At 43.0% G+C, this 19,206-nt stretch overlaps 1 protein-coding gene and 1 long non-coding RNA gene across 2 annotated transcripts; one reads left to right on the top strand and one right to left on the bottom strand.

Moving 5' to 3' along the window:
* Positions 1–1,213: 1,213 nt before the first annotated feature.
* On the top strand, positions 1,214–16,340 carry LOC119149928 (runt-related transcription factor 2-like). Its single transcript, XM_037391838.1, has 3 exons — positions 1,214–1,513; positions 9,044–9,200; positions 14,893–16,340. The coding sequence occupies exons 1-3, from the start codon at positions 1,214–1,216 to the stop codon at positions 15,048–15,050; spliced, it is 615 nt and encodes a 204-aa protein (XP_037247735.1). The 3' UTR covers positions 15,051–16,340.
* On the bottom strand, positions 7,176–18,848 carry LOC119149929. Its single transcript, XR_005104894.1, has 4 exons — positions 18,540–18,848; positions 16,336–16,466; positions 11,159–11,381; positions 7,176–7,479 (listed from the first exon to the last, which is right to left on the bottom strand). It is a non-coding gene; the product is annotated as an uncharacterized LOC119149929 (long non-coding RNA).
* Between the last annotated feature and the right edge of the window lie 358 nt (positions 18,849–19,206).

The following is a 19,206-nucleotide window of genomic DNA, read 5'->3' as shown; positions in this document are numbered from 1 at the left end:
CTGCCTTTTCCCAGAATTTACTTGGTCATATTTTAGAAATCAGCCTAAGGAGGGGTGTTTTGTTGGTTTTTGTTTCAGCTATGCTCCCCGCTTTTTTTCCCTGGGAATCCGAAAGTTCAACTTTTCTTAAGTCCTGAATCCTCCCAAAGGAGCCGGCTAAAGTCTCACTTTTAATTAGTAGTCCTGTGACTTTCCCCTTCACCCCAGCAACCCCAGTAACTTTCTTTCCACGCCGAAATCTCTTCGGGAGCGCTTTTTTTTTTTTTTTCTTTTTTTTTTCTGGGGGGGGGGGGAGCCACTTTTCCCAAGCCCCTTCCCGAGCTCCTGCTTCCCTCCGCTTCCTGAAGCCAAAGGCAATAAGCGGGGGAGCCCAGCGGCTCCTCGCCTCTGTCCCAGCGGGGCTTTTTGTTTGCTCCTTTTTTTTTTTTTTTTTTTTTTTTTTCTGTCCGGAGGAGGAAGATTTCTTCGGAGGAAATCGGGACGTTCCCCTGAACACCCCCTCTCCCGGGTTGGAGAGTTACGCTCTTCTTCTGGCGGCCGCCAACAGCAGCAGCCCAGGAAACTGAACCAGCAGCGAGTGTGACTTCTCCCAAGACAACCTTTTTGCAAATCCGAAAAGGAAAAGAGGACGGGGAGGGAGGGGAAGAAAAAGGAAAGAAATTCAAGCACTTGAGGGAAGAAACGGTGGCTTAGAAGGAGGGAAAAGAGCAGAGAGACTGTGCAAGAAGGAAGGAAGGAAGGAGGAGGAGAAGCAGCAGCGCTTTGCAGCTGGGCAGAAGCCGGGACCATGCAGTTTCCAGCCGGGCTTTGCTAAGAGGGGCAGCCCCGGACCCCCCAGCCAGACTCTGTCTCCTCGCTGCTCTCCAGGCTGCAGGCGCCCCCGGACCGGCATCACCCCCCGCCCCCTCAATCTTTCTTTAAAAAAAAACACCACCAAAACAAAAAGACTTGACTTTTTTTTTTTTTTTCGTGCGTTTAATCCGCTCCTGTTTTTGCTTTTTTTTTGTGTGTGGTTTTTTGGGTTTCCCCCCCCGCCCACTCCGATTTGCTTTTTTTGCCCCATATCCTCACCCCTCCACTTTTTCATTCACCCCTTTTTCGGCTAGATTTTTTTTTTTACAACCCCCACCCCCCACTACACGCCTCCTCAAGCGATCCCCCTACCGCTCCCCCCCCCCCCCGCCCCCCAACTCGCTAACTTGTGGCTGTTGTGATGCGTATTCCCGTAGATCCCAGCACCAGCCGGAGGTTCAGCCCCCCCTCCAGCAGCCTGCAGCCCGGCAAGATGAGCGAAGTCAGCCCTGTCGTAGTAGCCCAACAGCAGCAGCAGCAGCAGCAGCAGCAAGAAGCGGCGGCCGCCGTGCCCAGGCTGCGCCCCCACGATAACCGCACCATGGTGGAGATCATCGCTGACCACCCCGCCGAGCTGGTCCGCACCGACAGCCCCAACTTCCTCTGCTCCGTGCTGCCCTCGCACTGGCGCTGCAACAAGACCCTCCCGGTGGCATTCAAGGTGAGACACCCCCTCCCGCAGCCGCCGCCGGCCGGGGCTGCCTCCCCCCGCGCCGCGCCGCGCCGCGCTTCCTCCCGCAGAGACGCCTCTGCCCCCCCCGGCCCGCAGGGGCCTCACTGCCCCCCCCCTCCCCGGCCTGGGTACCTCCCGTGCCACCCACCCCCCACCGCCACCAAGTCCGGCGGTGTCTCCCTCGGTCCCCCGGCCTGAGGGGGTCTCTGTGCCCCCCCAGTCCTGCAATGGCTCCCGTACCCCCCCATCCTGCAGGGGTGTCTGTGCCCCTCCAGTCCTGCAGTGTCTCCCGTGCCCCTCCATCCTGCAGGGGTCTCTGTGCCCCCCCAGTCCTGCAATACCTCCCCGTGCCTCCCCAGTCCTGCAGTGTCTCCCGTGCCCCCCCATCCTGCAGGGGTCTCTGTGCCCCCCCAGTCCTGCAATGTCTCCCGTGCCCTCCCGTCCTGCTGGGGTGTCTGTGCCCCTCCAGTCCTGCAATGCCTCCAATGTCTCCCGTGCCCCCCCCCCCCCCCCCCCGGATTTCAGGGGTTTCTGTGTCCCCCCAGTCCTGCAGTACCTCCCCTTGGCTCCCCATCCTGCTTCCGTGCTCCCCCTCGGCCCACAGGGGCTTCTCTGCCCCCCCATCCTGCCATGCCTCCTGCACACCCCCAACCCCCCCAAGTCCTGCCGTGGCTTCTGTATCCTGTCCCCATCCTGCTGTGCCTCCCGTGCTCCCCGTCCTGCAGTGTCTCAGTGCTTCCCCCGTCCTGCTGTGCCTCCGCCCCCCCTCCCCGTCCTGCAGTAGCTTCTGTGCCCTCTGTCCTGCCGTGCCCCCTGTCACCCCCCCCCCCACACACATCATCCCCCCTGGCGAAGCGTCCTCGCCGCCCACCGCCCCGCAATGCCTTCTGTGCAGCCCGCGCGGTGCCTCCTACACACCCCATCCTGCCGTGGCTCCCGTGCCCCCCCGCCCCGCAATGCTTCCTGTGCCCCCCGAAATGCCCGCTCTGCCCTGCCACCTTGCAGTGCCTGTTCTGCCCCCTCACCCCTGCAGCGGCTGCAGTGCCCCCCCCCCCCCGGCAATGCACCCCGTGCTCTGGCCCGCCCCGCGCGCACCCCGGGAGCCATCCCGTTATCTCCGTCCCCGCGGGGCAGTGCCGGCGTGACACCCCCACGCAGCCCCCGGGCACCCTGTGCCCCCCTCAGCAGCACCCCTGGGGACACCCCCTTCTCTCCACAGACCCTCTCCTGGGCATTCTTAAAAAAAAAAAAAAAAAATCAATTGCTTTCCCTCCCTGAGGAAGGGGTTATTTACCCATCGGCCTGAGCTCAGTGAGGGGGTGCAAAGCGTGTCGTGTCGTGTCCCCCCCCCCCCCCCCCCGCCCCGAGAAACCCAGTACCTCACCCCTGGGGGTGCCCCTGTCTTCTTCCCCACTCCCAGAGGTGGCACTGGGGGATCTGGGGTGGGTGAAACGTTCTTTGGAGGCTGGGGTCCGAGGGTCAGGCTGGGGGCGCTGGGGTGGGAGAGGGGGCAGAGGGGCTTTGCCCCCCTACCCCAGAGGCAGCCCGGGCTGAGATGGGGCTGAGCAGGGGGGGATGGGGCTCCTGGGGAGGGGGGGGCGCAGGGCCCCTTCACTTCTCCTGGTGGACAAGCGAGGAAGTGTCTGGCTAGAAGACCTCTCCTTGGCAGGGTTCGCTCGTTTAAGTAATAAATACCACCCCGATTTGCACCGAGGATGCTGCTTTTAATTTTCTGTCTACATCCCCATGGCGTGCTAATAAGAGGAAACGATTTTTTTTAGAAAAACTGTAATAATAAACAAGAATAATCCCACGCTTTAAAGCAACCCCTTTTCCTCCCCTGGTAGTATTTGCAAGTATTCTCTCCAGAGCTTTCTCTCCTGTGGCCTTTGGTAGGGTGATGGTGATGGCTCAGGTGTCCCAGAGCACCTGCCTGAGTGGGGTGCGGGGTCAGAGACGGGGTGGAGTGGCCCTGCAAGGGGCTTACCACTCCCTCACCCGCGATGTGCCAAATAATGTGCCTGGAAATCACTCAAAAGGTAGAACAGTTTGGAAAAAAGTCTCACTCAGCGCATTTCCAGAACATCACCTTGTTCTCGTGTGTCCCCATCACTAGCTGTGTTATCGTTGCCATTTATCTGGGAAAAAAATTAGTAGAAGTGGTTAAATGAGCTGGTGGTAAAGTGAGTGGTGGTAAAGCTGAAGCTTTGCTTTGGAAATGTTATAGGGGTGCAGATGAGAGTTGACTTTAAAGTGCTTTTGTGTGAGGGCAGCAGCTGGGAGAGCCTGGAGTTGCAGGAGGAACCCTGTGCACAGGGCCTGCTTCTGCAGGTCGTGATGGTCGGATGAAGTAGATATGGCAAAAAAAAAAAGGGTGTTTTCTGTTTTCGTGACTTGGTGTCGCATTCCAAGGCACTCTAGGTGTTGATCACAGTGATTCTGATTCACAGGGGCTGTGGGGTGAGAAGGAGGAGCTTTTGGAAAATTGTGATTATAATTTAATCAGGCATTAGATTAAGTTGGTATTATAGTTGCTGTTTATAGGAGGGATGATAGAGCTCTTGCATTATTGTACTTGCATTGCAGTTTTCATTTGAAACGTCAGAGCCATCTCCTACCTTACAGCAATTCGAAGGATGAGGTGGCAGTTCATTAGAATAAGGGAAAGATCTAAACTAAATATTAAAGTATTCAGAATGTTTTTACAATAAGAATACTTATATGTGATAAAAAGGTAGAAAAAGGATTAGACAGTTCCCTAATCTTTTTGTGTTCAAATATATATAGTTATACACATCTTATATTTGGGTCCTATGTTTGGTTGCTGACAGGGAGGTATAGATCTCATTAATTTACTGATGTGTCAGATAGACGCATCACCCCTTGCTCCCTTCTGCTGTAGGTTCATCTGTGTTTTCATTTGCAGTATGCGATGCCTACTTTTTAAAATACACTGAAGACGTACATACCCTTATTTACTGGTAAATTAATTTGAAACTCAGTGGAAATAATTTTGACCAGCTTTAAAGATTAATTTTATTTTTCAAATTTGACTTGCTTGCAGCTGTCCAGTACTTTTAGACCAAAGAAGCTGCACGTATCATACAGTGAAACACTTGACTGTGCTACAACAGAATGGGAATTATCTCTGAAAGGGAGAAAGAGAGAGATTTGGGCTATAGAAATCTTGGCTAAGGAGTAACTTGAAAGTAAAACAGCTCACAGACAACACACTTTTTGAAGTTTTATTGGCAATAAATAATATGTTGATGATAATGTTTTGAGTGGTGTGTTAAGTGTGTCATAATTCTCTTGCAGAGATGTCTAGTTAAAAAGTGCTCTGGATATAGCACTGGTTTAATTTAAAAAAACATAAATCTTATGCAGGAGAGGAAGTATGTTATAAACAGTGCTGGTTTGATTATAATTTTTTGAAATAATGTTGGCTTAGTATTAGATTTGAATTTTAATTACTAATATTTACACGCACTGGGGAGGGAGTCCCTGTTGTGTGTAGTAACTAATAAGACTGTTACTGCAAACTGGTTTTGTTGGGAAGAGCATTAGACTTGTACCTGTTAGTATAGCTCTAACTATCCATTAGTATTCCAGCATAAAATAAATGGATATTGTGCACCCAGGTCCAAATTGTATTCACTTTTTAATCTTAATGTCCAGCAGGACTTTATTTAAGTCATCAGACTTCGGCCCTCTGTTTATATGTCTGCCTGGATTTTTTACTGGAAGTCATAAAGACTCAACTTGCCACGTTAGATGTTACAAGTGGCTTCTGTGTGATACTGATAGTAGCAAAGAGTCTTAACGGACCTAAAGGCAGGGGTGGGGGAAAGGGACATGGGGTCTAAAACTTCTCCCCAGTAGCACCACAGTAGTTAAGGGTCTGTCAGCATTTCCACTCCAAACCCCAATTTTCAGAGTTTATAACTCAGCTGTTTTAAATAGCTTCAAGCTGAAACCTGCTGTATAAATTGTCAGCCCAGATGTATATTTTGAAACAAAAAGTAGTGCAAATCAGTTATTCTGTTTTAAGTTACAGAACATTAAAATATTTTTAATAGTATCAGATGCTCTTTTGGCAATCTCTGGAAAAAGCGTTCTCAATACAGAAGATTTTGCATTCAGAAGCTGTTTGAATGCAGTGTTTCACTAGAAAAGTTGTTGAAGCGGTAGATATCAGTATTTGAGAGGAACTGTTTAGCATGTATACTAGCTTTTTTTTTTTTTTTTTCCTTTTTGAAACAAGCCTTTTACTCCGCAGCAAGTCTTAGTACCTGCTGTTGTATAGTAGTTTTGCTTCATGCTTATAACTTCCGTCTTTAGGGTACATACTTTGGCCAGTTCAAATCTCAGTGGACCGAAACTGGGCAAACAGGTTGCCTAACCGGACAAGAATTGTGTTATACAAAAAATACATAGTTATTTTCAATTTGTAAGAATTGATTTGGTTTTATTTTGTGGCTTCATCTGACTTCATGTACCTTTTTGAGCTTTAGTTAAAAAAAAAAAAAAGCAAAAGCAAAATCTATCTTTAATCACCAAAATGTGTAGGTGGTTTAATGCGGAAAATAAAGATTTTGAAATACTAGAGATATTTGTGTTTGAAGAATAGGTAAGGAGTGTGCACTGTGGCTACTTTTAGTTTTTATTTTCTTACACAGTTAATTTCACAGTGCATTTACAATCCTTTTTCTAAGAATATGTAAATAATTTTGGATTGATACATGGCATAAAATTACCAAATCGGGGTTTATGCCAACAGCTTTTCAGTATGTAACATTACTATTTTAAATTCTCAAAATGATATGTATTTCTCCAGGTTTCAAACTTGTTCTGCAAAGCTTTTTTCTAACCAGTGCTATTATGTATGTGTGCAATAATCTTCTGCTAATTCATGGTAAAAAAAGCATGAAGAGAACAAGCATTTTACTCCTGTTGCATAGCAGGGGAGTTTCCCATGACTTTCTTTTATTAGCCAAAGTTTTTATTTTCACCTCTGATTTCAGTCTGTCTTTTCCTTCGGTCTTCTGCTAACTAGACAAATAGTGATATTGCATCATACTGCATCGGAAAGCCAGTGCATTGTAGTAATGATGCAGTTCTTGATTAGGCACTATCAGCCCAGTGACTCTGGCAGCGGCACGTGCAGTTTTAGGCTGATGTCTAAGCTGACAAATTGAACTGACATCGTTGAGTGGAACGGGTAGGGAGGAAAGCTCTGAAAAGCAGCGGGGCACAGGGGGGGCATTTTAAGAGGTCTTGCTTCCACCTGCCCAGGTTTTGCAAGCGGTACCTGTGTTCGGGAGACTGGGGTGAGAGGGAGATACGATGCTGCTGCCTGCTCTGTGCTCTGGTTACCTCGAGAGAAAGAGGTGAGCTGAGGCTGCAGTCATTCTGCTCCCTCTTCCGAGGCCCCTGGCAGACTCACACTTCCTCCTGTGTTCTCGGCTTCTTTGCATTTCTGGAGTTGGTGTGATTTATTTTTTTTTTCTCCTTGTTTCATGAGATATAAAAAGCATAGGTTGCAACTCCCCTGGATGCTAATGTGCATGACAGCACTGTCCAGAGATAACGTGGTCTATCACAACCTGGAGAGTGTTTTATAAGTAATCTCAAGCCCCATGCTGTCAAGTGTAAGCCAATATCCATTTATTAAGAGTTAAGAGTCAGCTCTGTAATCTGTTCAGCAGCTTATTATTTGTTATTTGATTATTATTTATTATTCCTTACACCTTGCTTTGAAGCTGGCAGACCTGGTTGCTGTCAGACCCAAGGCAGTGAGCTAGTGGGACCTCAGATCTTATCCGCAGCGGTGGTTCCTGTGTTGTTATGTTCAGGGACGTTCACATCACTTTAAAGTAAAATCTTTGCTTGATAGATGGAGACCTCACAGTTGTTTGTGGCAAAACTCAGTTTCCAGTTTCGGGTGGTATTACCTGGTGTTTTACGGAAAGACAGAAAAGCACCAGGGTAGATTCTTTTCAGCTTTGCTTTATTCTTTCTCTTCGGTATTTCTTTTAAATAAGACAAGCTATAATTTTCAGTAATATAGTCCATTTAAAATAATTTCAGATTTTGTATACCCTTGTCGTTAGTTTTTATTGTTCTAGAGAAAAATTGTACAGCGCATTGGACGACATAATGCTCTCCCTATATATGCAGAGCTCTTCATTCTTTCCACTTAATTAATATAACAGTGCAACCTGCAATTATTAGTTTCAGCCAGGATCACTTACAAGAAAGAAATTTCAAGCAGGGCTTATGACAAAATGTAATATATATTTCAGGAGACAGAATAAATTACTCTGCATAATACAAAAAGTTGTATCTGACCATGTCAATTAGTAGAAACTGGAAGGGGACAGACTTTGTATCTCAAGGTATATTTTTTTTCCAACTTTGAGCTCAGCCATACCATATTTCTGAATCTCTTTTTGTTACAATTTATTTCCATTGTGGGTATTAGCTAACTGGGTAAAACAAAATTATTTTCTTGATACTTTTGTGGACTTTTCTGCCCCATGTGAGGCATGTGTATGATTTCTTCCTTGTAACTTAATATATTCCTGCTTAACTTTATTTTTACTTTAAAAAGTCACAGTGCAGTAACACTGTAGGTATCCCTGGTGGTTACAGATTAGAAGACAGTAGCTGTCTGCTCTGTGGCATTTATGTAATCAGGTGATGGAGCACTACACAACCACTGAAGCATAAAAGTGAGACTATCAGGTAGCTGAAACATAGGGAGAAATACTTTGATACTTTCTGTTCACCCATCCTGGAATTTGAGGGAGGTATCAGTGCTAACCACAAGCAACTCTTGTGAGTGCTATGAGAATTTGCATGCCTGCAAGGAAGTACAGCCTTTGTTTTATATTGCATCTGAAGAGTTTGAATTCCAGCCATAAAGTGCTCCATCGCAACAGCGTGTTGGGTGGAGAGCTTTGTCTGCTAATGCCCCTGGTGCCACTCCTGGGATAGGTAGGTGGGGGGGGTGTGTGTGTGTGTCTCTCTAGCTTGAAGTTTGAGGAGTTCTAGGGTCAAGGCGATGAGTGCAACCAGCAGAGAAGTAGAACCAAATCTGGGTGATAAGGCTGCTAATAGTAATTTCTAACTTTCCATTTCAAATGCGTTCCCGCATATAATTTATGGATACAAGCCATGCCTCATGTTTTCTGGCCTCTCACTGGTTGCTAAGAACAAAGTTGGCCTTCAGGAAGCATTAAACCATGCACTCTACATAAGGATGTTGAATGTTTCTGAAGAACTGTAACAAAGAAGAAACTCCCTATTAGGCTATGCGAATGGGAGACAATACAAGATGTTTCTTTGTTTGATGTGGCACTTTGTTCTGTGTTCAGCTAATACATGACTCCACAGCAGGCTGGAGAAGCTGCCACAGAGCTTTGTAATGAGCATGGCAGCCTGCAAAGCTGGGATGGAGACATGCGTTTTCAAAGTGTTGCTTCACGAGTTGTGGTTGTCTTCCCATTTTAACAGGTGGTCGCCCTAGGAGAAGTGCCTGATGGAACAGTGGTCACTGTCATGGCTGGAAACGATGAGAACTACTCTGCAGAGCTACGAAATGCTTCTGCTGTGATGAAGAACCAGGTGGCCAGATTTAATGACTTACGATTTGTGGGCAGAAGTGGAAGAGGTAGGCCACTGCATTTTATGCATCCATAATGAAGTAAAACTGATGTCTAGATGTAAAACTTACATTGCAATGAAATACTGATTAATCTGTAAATAATGTCACGTTGGCCTTTTATTTGGAGGGATAATGCATATTTTATTTGCAGTCTTCAGCATTTGTGCAAACCAAGTTAAGAGTTTCTCTCATGTTTTTCTGACTCATCGTGTGTCTATGTTTTTATCAGACACAGATTTTGAAAAATTAGTTGCAGAGTATCTGCTTCCCTATTATAATCACACAACAGAAGTAGAAGAAAATGGGGGTATTTGTGATCTAGGTTATCTGGAGTCAGAGAGTGTATCTCAGGCCATGCAGTGAGAGGTGGAGAATTCCCTTCAGCAGTAGAGCTGCTTCTGAAGCTGTTGCAGAAGACCTGTAATTAAGGGGAATTTGCATATCACGTGCTATAGGTTATATTCTTCAAGGGCTTACATCTTTAAGGGCTTACAGCTATTGGTGGAAAGCTTTCAAGTGACTTCCCTGGCCTTTACAATCAAACTGCATATGACCTGCAAAAATAGCTTGTACTTTTCTTTTTAGTAAACTGGTTAACTTTTTATGAATTGCTGGTAAGCTTGGGCTTGAACTAAATTTAACCTTTACTTTAAATGACAGGGTAACTTTCAATATGGGTTGGGGTTTTTTTTGAAGATGTAGAGTGCTGTCATTGTCTTCCAGCTGTTTAGGAGCTTCCTATAATCTGGAAACTGCACTGCACTTATAGAAAGCCTTTGTAATTATTGCAAGTTTGCAAGAATTCCTTTTTAAGAGCCTTGTAGCTGCTTTCAAATTTCAGGTAATGATTGAAAGGATAGCTCGAAGGAAGCTGGCACTTCAGTTGTTGCTGCAAGAATCTTCAGAGGGGTTTGTTTTATCAGTCATTGATCCAACCTACATTTTTTTCCTCTATGTATTTAAAGTAATTATTAATTTTTATTTTAACTAGCCTTGCATGGGGCAAAACAAAGCAACAGAAGCCAAAGAGTTGTCCTGGAAAATTAGCAATAAAGCTAATTTTATAGTAATATTCTTCAGAAAGCAGTTGTAATTCATCTTAATGAAGGGAAGAGTATTTGTCCAAAAAAAAATATTAAACATATGACAGAGGCCTAGATAATCTAAATCAGTTGGCACGCTTTTAGAAGTGCTTTCTGAAAGTGTGTCCATAAGCGTGGCTTACAGTGGCTATTTTTTTATTTTAGTGACCTGGTCAACAATTCTCTTTATCATTTTACAACTTAAAAAGTATTTTTAATAAAGAAGAACTTGAAAGACTGAATGACTATTGCAACAGTAATGCAATATAAATATGGAGTTCACTGCCCTTTTGGATAAGGTGTTACCTATCTCTTCCATTTGTCTTGCTTTCTTTAAAAAACCCCAGTCTGCTTTGTTATTCTGCTGATGGATTAGGTTTGAAAGTTCTCTGGCTCCATCACTACTGCTGCCTTGCAGTAAAAGTTCACTAGTGTATCAGTCTTTCAGTAGTGCTGAAAAAGAACTGAGATGTGATGTACTACCTCTGATCTGTGAATTTCATTTGAAACCGATGATATATACTTTTTATTAAAGCATAGGAAATGAAATATAGGGCCTAAAGCTCCAGTAGATACGGCTACAGACACATACAAGCACAAACCTCCTAAAATTGTGTTCCAGTAGTTTAATTTATATTTGTGTCTAGCAGACTTGGAATAGACTTTTTCTCTGATCAGTCTGGGTAGTATCTATGGAAAAGCGATAGTGTACTTTTCAAACCCTCAACATATTTATTTAAGAGACTTCAAAGAAAAACAAAGGGTGTGCACTGTTTTACTATATTGGCTTTCTGAGTTTTGGCTAGTTTCCCAAATAGCAATTTTTATATTTAAAAAAAAAAAAAAAAAAAAAAAAAAAGGAAGAAAAAAGACAGACTTAACTGCTTGCAGACTTTTCACGCATGGAAGATGAAGAAAGCTTCTTTTGATGAAGTGTAATTATGTCCAAACAGAGCTGACCCCCTCCCCCTATATTTCTTATGATCTTAACGGAAGAAAGTAGGGCTTTTCCTTTGAAGCAGCCGGGACTCGGTGGAGGATCTGAAATGCTGCATTCTGCTGCCAGAGGCAGGATGGAGAAATTGGTCCAGACTTGTCTTCCAGACTTAGAACAGAGAGGGGGAGAGAGAGAGAGAGAGGGAGAGAAGGAGAAAGAGTTATCATTAATGATAGATTTTTAGAACTCAGCTTAAAATAGCAGGAAAAGAAAGCAGTAGTTGCAAACAGAAGTGAGAAAGCTCCTTACGTAGAAAAATACCGGTAGATGCAGATCTTGAAGTAGAACAGGAAAAATAAAGTAATAAAGAAATCATTTTTCGGTGGCGAGAAACTAATCCACACCTGTTCCTGACTTTAGATTTACATCTTTCTAAACAGCTCGTGCTTTGATCTCTGTATCTCTAAATTTGATTGTGAAGTCTGAATCATCAGCTTAGCACTTCACCTCCTCTCCCACGTTTTTTCTTGCTTCCCATGGCTGAACGAAGCAACTGGGGTTTTATACATATTAATGTTGCTTGCCTGACAGAAGCTTCACGTTTTTGTTTGTATAATTTCTCTTAAACACCTTTTCTGGATTCATAAGAATAAGTAACTGGGGTGCTTTGTGTGAATGCAGAAGTTGTTTGTATGTGGTTTTCAGGCGGTAGCTCACTTTTACAAGCCTGATCCACAGCGCAGAGAAGAAAGAATTCCTGTCTTCAATAAGCAAAGGATCATAACCTTAATTTTGTTGTGTCCTGATACTTTAATCACATTAGCATCTAACTGAAAAAATATGCAACACACACAAGCTGCCGAGTCTCCTTTCAAGCTAATTTCTGGGGTTTGCCTTGTGCTTCAGCATATGTCCATCTCGTCCTCCTCTGTGTCAGCTCGGCTCACATGTGTGAATAACAAAGAATGCACAGTTTAGACACACTGAAGCAATAGTGCCAGATGACTGCTTGGCTGGGGAATTTAATAAAAGAGAACTACAATTAGACTTTAGCCTCTGAAAGTGAGTAGTTGAAATGACTAAGAGCAATAAAGAAAGGTGATAAAAAGTGCATTAAAGGATTTTGTGGCTGAAGAGGGATATCTGTGAAGTATCTGCGGAAGACATAAGCATCATTGAAAGAGGGGACCTTAAAAAATTTATTTTGTTCTTAATCCTGTAATATGTAAATCATCTCTTGAAAGCCCTGGAACCTGAGTGCACTGGCAGGGCTGCTTAGCTCCCTGCGATGAAGTGATGTACTGTTTACTGAGTGCGAGTGGGCTTCAGCAGTGTTACTTCATTAATGCTTTAGTCTGGGAGAATACCACTTGGGGAACAAAACCAGTTTCATTTTCAAATTAGATACTTACCTCTTCAACTTAGGCTGGCTCAGAGGTGACAAGGTAGAAATGCTCACAGGTGAGGTCAAAACATAGCTCTTTATATTGAGGAAGGCTTTTTTTTCTGGCCACTGCATCCTGTTGAGGTACACTTAGTGTAGAAAATGTTGCTGTGCTTTGCTATAGAATGATTTCACAGCACCTTACAAACAGTATATTTTGTTGGGTTAATTTTTAGTTGTGATGGACTTTTATACTGATTTGGCATATAAGCAGAACGGTAGCATTGGAAAGCTGAAGTCTTCATTGGAAGGTATATAGAAAATCCCTTTAGTGTCTTTTTTACCAATAACATGCCACTGATTTTGTATGGGTAATTGTCATCTGAATGTCATCATCATACAATTTAATAGTCAGAACTTTTTGACATGATAAGCTGGTGCTGCAGGAGGCCTTAAACCTATCCCTGGTGAATGATACGTATACAAGCAATAGGCTAATACCTGCTTGGAGAGGAAGAAAAGGCACAGACCTTTTTCAGCCCTAAAGAAGCAGGCATGGAAGCACTATGTGCTTAAGTAGAGCTGTTGCTGTATGCCTGGAGGATGCCTTTGTACACACTGTACTCTGGCAGGACACACAGTTTACCTCTGGGGATGGCGGATGGGCAGGATTTGACAAAGGCTGGACATCCTTACATACACCTAATTCTCCTCTTGTGATGATCAGTCTCAAAAGATCTGAGAAATAATCCATTTCTCAATGAAACTGGGGAAAGCCACTTTCAGCCATGCATCTCCACTGAGATGGGATTCAGCCTCCTGAGATTTTTGCACCTTTGCTGGGTTCTGACCTTCCCTCTAACCTGTGTCTCTTGGAGAGGTGGGCACAGCTGGGGCACAGCCACACCTGGAAAATCATTTTACTCTAAATGACAGTTATATTTCCTTAAAAAATATCCATGTCGCATTCTAGTTCGTGAAAAAATATAGCCAAGACAGTTTGAAGTTGCACTCCTGATAATAAATGATGCGTGTCTCAGGCAGGTTTGGGGGATATATGACTTGGACCAGAAAGAAAGACCAATTACCAGATTTGACAGCCAAAGCTCTGTTCTGTATTATGCCTTATATATAAGCTGTTCTATATTAGGCTCGAAAAAAATGCATTAAGTTTGCGCTGTTACATATCATTTAAGATTTGTGTCTTGATTGAATGCCTTCAGAGTTCAGTGAGAGGAAAAGCCCTAGCAACAAAAATGCACGTATACACACAGCGAGGAGGCGGAGGAGGGGGGGGAAAGAGAGTTTTAAGTGTCTGGTAAAGTAACAGCTTAAATGAGCATGAAGGCCGAAGACTGCTGACTGTTTTATTGAGTCACTGTTGTACGCCCACCTTTTCCTGTCTTGAAACAGTTTTCAGTTTTGACTATCTGACATGACTAACCGTTGCATATCTAACAGATTACAACTGTCAGTGAGTCTCCCGAACGGGGGCCAGCGCCTTGTGAGAATGTGCACTCAGACGCAGGCAGCTCCCTTTATTTATTTCTTTTTAACGTTTTGATTCAGCTAAAGGCTGCGGATGATCTTGTGCAATCTCTGCATGAATTCGAATTTTGAAAATAAAATTTAAAAAAATATACAAACTTCTGATAGCAACATACATGCACATAGCAGTTTCTCACCCTCACCGGAAAGCTGGGGGCTTTCTTAATATTTCATAGATGGACTATATGTAAGGGAAAAAGTGTGTTCCAGTAAGAATGATATCATCATACTACCCCTGGCATATGAAGGACAGGAGACACTGATTCCCTGCTAAAATAACTCCCAGGAGGAAATTATATTCTTTCCTCATCTTATTGTAGTCGAGTCAAACAAATGAAATGATAAAACTGTGTGAAGTAAATAACATGTGGCCACATTCTGCTCTCTGTCACACAGCTGCAAAACTGGAGTAAATTTTTAAATTGTCTGACTTGCTTTGGATTTACACCACTTTCAATGCAGCAAAGAATTTGGCTTGTCCTCAGCAGTGAATCACTTTTGTTCTGTCATTGTATGATGACCCATTATTAAATAAGAAACATTTAGATTGTCAACACATGGACATATTCTTGACATAGAGTAAAACTGAAGGGAAGGAAAACTCCTATGGTCAGTTATGTTTTTAATTTTCACGATTGTGGTAACGACAGGGAATAATTTTAAACGTCTTTGATTCTTTACTGAACATGCATGTGACTGTTTTCATGTTGTAATCACTCATTCCTTGTTGTTTTTTCCCCTTTGTAGGAAAGAGCTTTACTTTGACAATAACTGTCCTGACAAATCCCCCCCAAGTCGCTACGTACCACAGAGCTATAAAGGTTACAGTGGATGGGCCAAGGGAGCCAAGAAGTGAGTATTATATTCTCATTTTTGCACTTAACGTCTGCTTAATTTTGTTTTAACGGAGACCTATAAATGAAATATATGTCTTTGTCAAACATTGGTTCTTGCTTAGCAAAATATGTAAGCGCATGCTTAATTTGGAGTCTACTGGACCACACACATACTTGCATTAAACGCACACTTAAGTGTTTGGCTGAATTTGGGCAATCACGAACCTGATTCTCATTCACATCAAGGTCTTGATACATTATGTGCCAACGTAAATGAGAATTAAACCCACTGTATTTATATATAATCTGATGTAGGCATAATAGGTACAATCCTGCAATATGCTGAATTCCCTAAACTCCTGTAAGGTTCCAACTGAAGATGTTTAGAACAAAACAGGAGACTGATCTTTCAGGATCAGTCCTAGCACAGAGAGAAAATACATAATATAGTGCCTTTTTGTTTGCCCTTAAATTCTTTTGCCATCAGATAATTAATGCACCTGGTTAATCTCATCATACCTGAAATTGGTTTTCAGCTATGGACTCATCATAGACCCCTGGGGGCCAAAGAAAGATAAAAAAACAGCATATCAGCAGCATGGTCTTTGTTTCTTATTTGTGCATGGAAAGTATGTTTTGTTTAAACATAGTCCAGCAGGTTTTCACTCAGCCGTTTATGCCATAGCAGTGCACCTTCCTAACTTACTAAGGATATATTTGCAATCATCACTGACTATATTTTTATGACAATTGTGTTTTGTCGTGCCCTAGCAGTGTTATGGGTAGTGCTTATTTTTAGATACAGTCAAGTCTGGTTAATCCATCATGATTTATACAGCTGTCTCTCTGTCTAGCACATTTAGCTGGTAACCAGTCTCACATCATATGGGTATCACTGATGAGCCAGTACTGGAATTTTTTCTTAATTTAACTGGAACGACCCTTTCTAAATTGATTGGATTAACCAGGTATAGCTGTATTTAAATTACATTTAGAGATGAAGAATTATTTGATGAATAACCACATTAAAAAAATCCCTATAAGAGAGGCATCTCAAGTAATTATTTCACCATTGATCTGCACATACAAATGAGACCTTTAACAAGCTTTTCTGGAGTTTTGTTTGAAATATCACAAAGGCAGAAGACACAGAAAGACGTAGACAGCATTCACGCAATTAAGTATTTCTCATGCTAATACACGCTGCAGTGTCACCTCCTCTTACACTGAGAGAAAGGAACTGAAATGCCTTCTGTAAGAACTGTCCAGACTGTTGAGTTTCACCTTGAATAACAGATAATAAAAAGCAAGTAGCTCTCGATAAATTTCATCACGTAGATAGTTAAATTGCTACCTGCTCTACAGCTGAGGTGTCAGTCTGTCACAGCGAGGGGATTCTTGTTCGGTCTTCTATCCCGAGCTGAATCACTTCCCATTTTTCATTTTCACTTGCAGCTGGTGCTCCACGTAGGTTACTTGGAGACACTGGGAAAAGTGCATTCATGGAGTAAAAACCAGGAATAAGTTATGTATCATTTAGCCATTCCCATCTGGAGGCTGCTTCCACGTATGTATTAGGGCATCCACAAAAGAGGAAGCCTCCTAGCAGGGACACAACCACTGTGAAAGAACAGAGCAGTTTGAAAATGACACAGAGGCTAGCACGGACTACCCGGTGTAGCACAGAAAGGGAACCTGCCTGCATTGGGACTAAGTATTTTGGTGATCAGTGGATTAAAAGTGAGGCTGTGTTCATATAACTTAATAAATTTTCCCAGTTCTGCTGGAGTTTTTTAGTTTAGGCCTGAAAGGCCTCTAGACGTGTTACCTGTCTGCTATTCTCATTGAATGCTCAGTACCTAGGAATGCTCAGTAACTTAGTCCTTATAGCCTAGAGTTACAGGAGTTATAGTGTCTTTTTTCTTCATAAATATTTTTCTAAAGCCGAATTTGAGCTTGAATGTCCATTTGAATTTTAATATTTTGGCTAAATGCTTAGTGAAGCTCCACTCTGTGGTCAGTTTGGTTCTGCAAGTTCTGTTATTGCAGTCTGATACTTTCAAGGATGACCAGTTTTTAAACTTGAATTTTCAGGGAAAGAGTAGCTCCAGTGGGCTGTGGGAATTTCACTGATGTTCTGCTTCCTTCTGAGAGCCCCTCCACTCATGTAGATTTATTGCCGTTTGGTAGTAATTGTTCAAGAAGTGTATCTGGCATTTACATTGCATAAGGAAAATTAGGTGGTTGGGGGCAATAAGGAATTCAAGTCAGTGAGCGGCTGTGATAGCTAATGTGTTTTTCTTAAAAAATTATGTATCGGCAAATAGTGCCCCTCTCTGCCAGGATCAGTATTTTGCTTCGACATCTCAAGCATGTTATCCTAGTTTTCCTCTCTCTGGCAGCTCAACCAGAGCTGTCACATTACAAACAACTTTTTTCTTAATATACACATCTGGCGTTGGCAGTTGGACCAACTTCATAAGAGCACATGATCATCATTCATTACAAGATTAAAAAGTACCCCATGGCATCATTGATGTTTTTAAACTTTGATCTTTTGCAGTTGTGATTCATCTCAGTTATAAAACTTCCCTTTAAAGGAACACAACCAATGACTTATTAGAACCTTCATTCTAAGTAGCGTAAACATAAAATTATGCACATCTTTACAAAATGTCATTTACTTTGTTGCCAGCTTATCATTTTAAGACATGACATCATGCTTTAGATCGTGAATTTGTAAGGCTTGTTTATAGGCGAGGCACTCTGACCTTCTGTTGGCAAGTTGACTGGAGCGAACGAATGCTGCGTGCTTTCCAGCAGCAGTAGGAGTAGCAGCAATACCATGACAGATATCACAATCATTTAGAGCCTGACTTTAAGAGTGCTGAACAGTCGTGGCATGCAGTGACTCCAGTTGGTGTTTTGGATGCTCAGCACTTCAGAAAGTCAGGTTCTTAAATGTAAGTGCCATTTAGTTGTATTAAACAGATGCTTGTAGAAGCTTGCTGCCTTGCCTCTTTGTTATTATTTTAAAACAGTTTAATAGAGACAGTGATGTCAGGTTGCTCTGTTAGGAAAACTTCCCATTTCTATGTGAGAAAAGGTCTTCTGATGATTTTTCTTTGGAAAAGATGTATTTATTTTTAATTATCTATTTCAGTCTATCTAGATTACCATCCAGGGACATCTACTGTGTTGCACAGTCTTTGTACTGGATTGAGACAGCACATAGCACTCTTGAGTGACAGAGTCTGGAGGCAGGGTTGTATAAGATCTTTGAGAATCATTGGGAAATCCTGCAGATATTTTTCTCTCCTCACATCCAGGATAAAACCTCTGCCATATGCACATCTTGGCCAGCAGAGCTGCCTTCCAGCTGGGAGGGCTGAAAGGAGTTTTCTGGAGAAATAAGTTGTCATGAGGTCATAACTGACTGACAGCAAGAGATCACTGTAAAGTAATTAAAATAAGAAGAAAAAAAACCAAAAAACCCAGAACCCACCCCCCACCCCCCCAGACCTTTACCTAAATCCTCGTTTAATGCCTTTTCCTTACCTTGTTATAATTACAGAAATATTTATTTGCCCTTCCATAGCGGTAGCTTTTGAATAGGAGACGTGTCCTTCTTTCTGGCTGTTTTTGGTAGAAACCCATTCAGGAGAGAAATCAGGAGAAAGGAGGGAGGAGAAGTCTATATATTTTCATACTTTGCCTGTCTTCCAAAGACTTTAGTTCATCTCTAATTAAAGGTAGTCTCCAAAGTCACCAACTACAATTTTCTTTATCAGCATGAGTGGAAAAGTAGTTCTGAGCTTTGAAGTGAAGCGTTTCAGTAGGAGAAAGCTGCTCTGCTTCATTCAGCTCCCAAATATCTCTCTGCCACTGCAGCTTGCAAGGTGCACACGTGATGAAAGGTATGAGCAAACATCACCTTTTTGTCTATGCACGCTGCAGAAGCCAGGGAAAGCCAGTGAGAGGTTCTGCTCAGCCTTTGTATTAACTGTTTGGCCGACCTGGCTTATAAAAAGCAGATAAGTGATTGAGATTTTTGAGATTCCTAGACTTAAAACCGTAAGAGTTTTTAGGAAGTTCTCCTCCTTTTCTTTCAAAGGCGCAGGGCGGAGGGATAAGTCTGGGGCTAGTGGAATGTCCTTTGGAGTAGAACAGCTTTAAATCTGTCAGTTTTGGGGTTTTTTTTCTTTTTTTCTTTTTTCTTTTTTTC

The sequence above is a fragment of the Falco rusticolus genome, chromosome 6 (genome assembly GCF_015220075.1).
Source record: "Falco rusticolus isolate bFalRus1 chromosome 6, bFalRus1.pri, whole genome shotgun sequence".
NCBI classification, from domain to species: Eukaryota; Metazoa; Chordata; class Aves; order Falconiformes; family Falconidae; genus Falco; species Falco rusticolus.
The sequence above is the reverse complement of the archived record's forward strand: the minus strand, read 5'-3'. Positions and strand labels throughout refer to the sequence as shown.